The sequence below is a fragment of the Physeter macrocephalus genome, chromosome 9, assembly GCF_002837175.3.
Source record: "Physeter macrocephalus isolate SW-GA chromosome 9, ASM283717v5, whole genome shotgun sequence".
Classification (NCBI taxonomy): domain Eukaryota; kingdom Metazoa; phylum Chordata; class Mammalia; order Artiodactyla; family Physeteridae; genus Physeter; species Physeter macrocephalus.
In genome coordinates this window covers 93,988,993-93,992,154 of record NC_041222.1, presented here as the reverse complement: position 1 = coordinate 93,992,154, position 3,162 = coordinate 93,988,993, and the positions used below count along the sequence as shown (strand labels likewise).

General features: G+C 54.6%; 1 protein-coding gene across 1 annotated transcript; it reads left to right on the top strand.

Moving 5' to 3' along the window:
• The first annotated feature begins 282 nt into the window (after window positions 1–282).
• NKX3-1 (NK3 homeobox 1) lies at window positions 283–2,109 on the top strand. Its single transcript, XM_007100551.1, has 2 exons — window positions 283–589; window positions 1,694–2,109. Exons 1-2 carry the CDS (start codon window positions 283–285, stop codon window positions 2,107–2,109), a joined length of 723 nt encoding a protein of 240 aa, XP_007100613.1.
• Window positions 2,110–3,162: the final 1,053 nt, after the last annotated feature.

Sequence of the window (3,162 nt, the reverse complement as noted above, 5' to 3'; positions counted from 1 at the left end):
GCGAGCCAGGATCCTGGAGAAGAAGGAACTTCGGAAGAAATCCTCTATGAAAGGACACGACCCAGACTGTGCGAGGGACTCCCCTTTTCCCTCACCTGGAGCGGCGGGCGGCCAATCAGCCGCGCGGTTCGGGCGAGCGGCCAATGGGAAGGCGGCGCGGCGCGCCCCTAAGGCTATAAGTTCCCGGGGCCGCGGAAAGTGAAAGTGGTGCCAGAGCGGCGAGCTCAGCCTGGGCGCAGCCGCAGGGGCCTGAGCCTGGGCGCCTGGAGCCGAACCTCGGGGATGCTTCGGACTCCCGAGCCGCGGCCCAGGGAGGCGGGGGCAGCTAGCTGCAGCCCCGGGGCCGCGCCGCCCACCCAGTCCAAGCCGCTCACCTCCTTCCTCATCCAGGACATCCTGCGTGAAGGCGCTGATCGGCGCGGAGGTCACGCGGGCAGCCCGCAGCCCCCGCGCCAGCCTGACCCGAGGCGAGACCGTGAGCCGGAGCCCGAGGGAGGAAGAGGAGGCGCCGGGGCGCCGGAGGACCAGCGGAGAGCCCGGCCCCGCGCTGCGCGCGGGGAGGCCGAGCAGCCGGTGGAGACCGAGCCAGGTATGCCGGCGAGGCTGGGGAGGCCGGGCTGGGCCGGGGTGGGTCCTCCCGGAAGGGCGGGCCGGTCCGCTGGCCGAACGGGCGTGAGGGCGGGTGCTAGGTGGACCTCCGGAGCTCCGGCTGCAGGGATGCGGGGCCCCGCGGCGACGGGCTAAGGGACCTCACGGCCTCCGCCACGGCCGCGCCTCGGAGATTAACCATGACCCCAGCATCAGGGCGGCGCAGGATTTAGACATGGGCTTGACTCGCCCGGCAAGGTGCTCTGCGCAGCGGGTTCTCCGCGCCCCGGGGACAAAAGGCGAGCGCGCACGAAGCTCCCACCGTGGTCCAGTGTCCCAGAAGGAAACCCCAACATCGCTCCCAGCCACAGTGCGACCCTTGATCGGCGCCAGCCCCATATTACTTCTGGGCAGTTACAACAATTAACATATAACGAGTTATTGATAATAGCGTATTAATATTAATAAATCAGGGTTTGACCAGCAAAGATGCCCTTCGCTTCCCAGTCCCACGGACAATAAAGCAGTAAGTCTAGGAGCCCCTCTGGTCTTCAGGAGTTATAACGTCGGAACGCTTAGAGTAGACTTACTTTCTTTCCCATCAGTTTTTTTTTTTAACTGAGGTAAAATTGGTACATAAGATTGTACAACACAATAATTTGATCTTTGCACACACTATAAAGTGATCACCACGATAAGCCCTCTCTTGCCACCCGGATGTTAACACCGGGTGCCTTTGGGGCCCGCTTTACCGGGTATCTTATTTCTCAGAGTTTTTCCTGCCTCCCTGCTCCCGCTTTTCCTCAAGACATATGCAGAATCCCTATTTCATTCTACTGGATGATATGGCAGGAAGTTCTAGCACTAACTGCTCCTACTTTGGAGACTTGATGACTTGTAGAAAACTAACACATAATCTACATATGCACTCACTCCCCACTCAGAGAGTTCCTTAGTCCTGTGAAAAAAGTGCAATGTATCTAAACCGACAGTGGGCTGTTTGTTCATTCACCAGAAGAGATAAGGGTGGATTGAATTCTGTACTCTTCCGTGCTAACATGTAACGTTTTCCTGCGCATCCCTGCTTCTCCCCTCTCGTTTCCAGATAGGCACTTTGAGACTTATCTGTTGGACTGTGAAAACACTCGGGACGCCTTACCGAGCCTGCCTCCAGCCCCCAAGCAGCCACAGAAGCGCTCCCGGGCCGCCTTCTCGCACACTCAGGTCATTGAGTTGGAGAGGAAGTTCAGTCACCAGAAGTATCTGTCAGCTCCCGAAAGGGCTCACCTGGCCAAGAACCTCAAGCTCACGGAGACCCAAGTGAAAATATGGTTCCAGAACAGACGCTATAAGACCAAGCGGAAGCAGCTCACCTCAGACCTGGGAGACCTGGAGAAGCATCCTTCCTTGCCAGCTCTGAAAGAGGAGGGCTTCTCGCGGGGCTCCCTCATCTCCATGCATAACACCTACCCTTACTACCCCTACCTTTACTGCTTGGCAGGCTGGAGCCCAGCTTTCTGATAACACCTCCGACAACCACGAGGCATCAAGAACGGCCTTCCCCAGGTGGCCCCTCTGGAAGGCAAAAGGGCCCGGGGTCAGGGAGGACTGAACAGCAAGAGGCACGAGACCAAAACTGTTGGAGGTTTGCATGGAAATCTCAGATTCTTCACTGGAGGGCCAATGAAAGATCTGGGACAGGGAATGATTTAATATCCAAATAGTTCCCCCAACACAGAACGTAGGTCATTTTTGCTGTTAGAGACCTGCTTGAAGTAGAGAGGGATAAAGCCAAGTGCTGTTTCTAGCACTTTGGGTGATTTTGTAGGAGGTGTCCACATCACTTCGGAGGATTCTGTTTCCTCCAACTCCACCCTCTTGTGTAACTGAGCAACCACTCTGAAAGAGCACACCCGAAGGGGGAGGGGGGCGGGGAAGGACGGCTAATAAGAGGATGTCACCTACTGAATTACACTGAAGGTCAAAAGCCTCTCCTTGGCCTTGGACTATGGCCAAGGTTTCTCTCTGTCCCTGGAAGAGAGAGGGAAATGGAGAATCCCACAGAGAAGCCTGTCGTGCTCAGCACAGGTTGGCACGGGATATGGAGATGGGTAGGAAGAGATGAAAATATAAGCTTTTTATTATTCCTTTTTAAATAATACACCGACCTAAGTATTTACAGGGTGGCCCAAGCAGAACAAGAAGCACTCATGTAGTCTTAAGACAAGCTGTATAAACAAAACTCTACTGCAGGAGGTGGGCCCAGGCCAGAAGAATCTCTGCGTGTTCAGGACAGTGGTCTAAGGAGGAGTATCCTCAATGCTGCTGGGGAGCATTGCTTTTTTTTTTTTTTTTTTTTTTTTTAATCAGCAAAAGGTAAAAAAGCCTCTTCTGACCTTTTTGCTCTGGGTCTGAGAATTTAGAATGAGAAGCTTCCTGGAGTTTTCAGGCTGCAATTCATACTACACCATGACAGATCACATAATTCCTTAAGCTCCTTCCTTTCCCCTTTCTTTTATTTTTTTGTTCCCTTTCCACAAGTCACCCACTGAAGTTCTTCTTTTAGTCTGATTG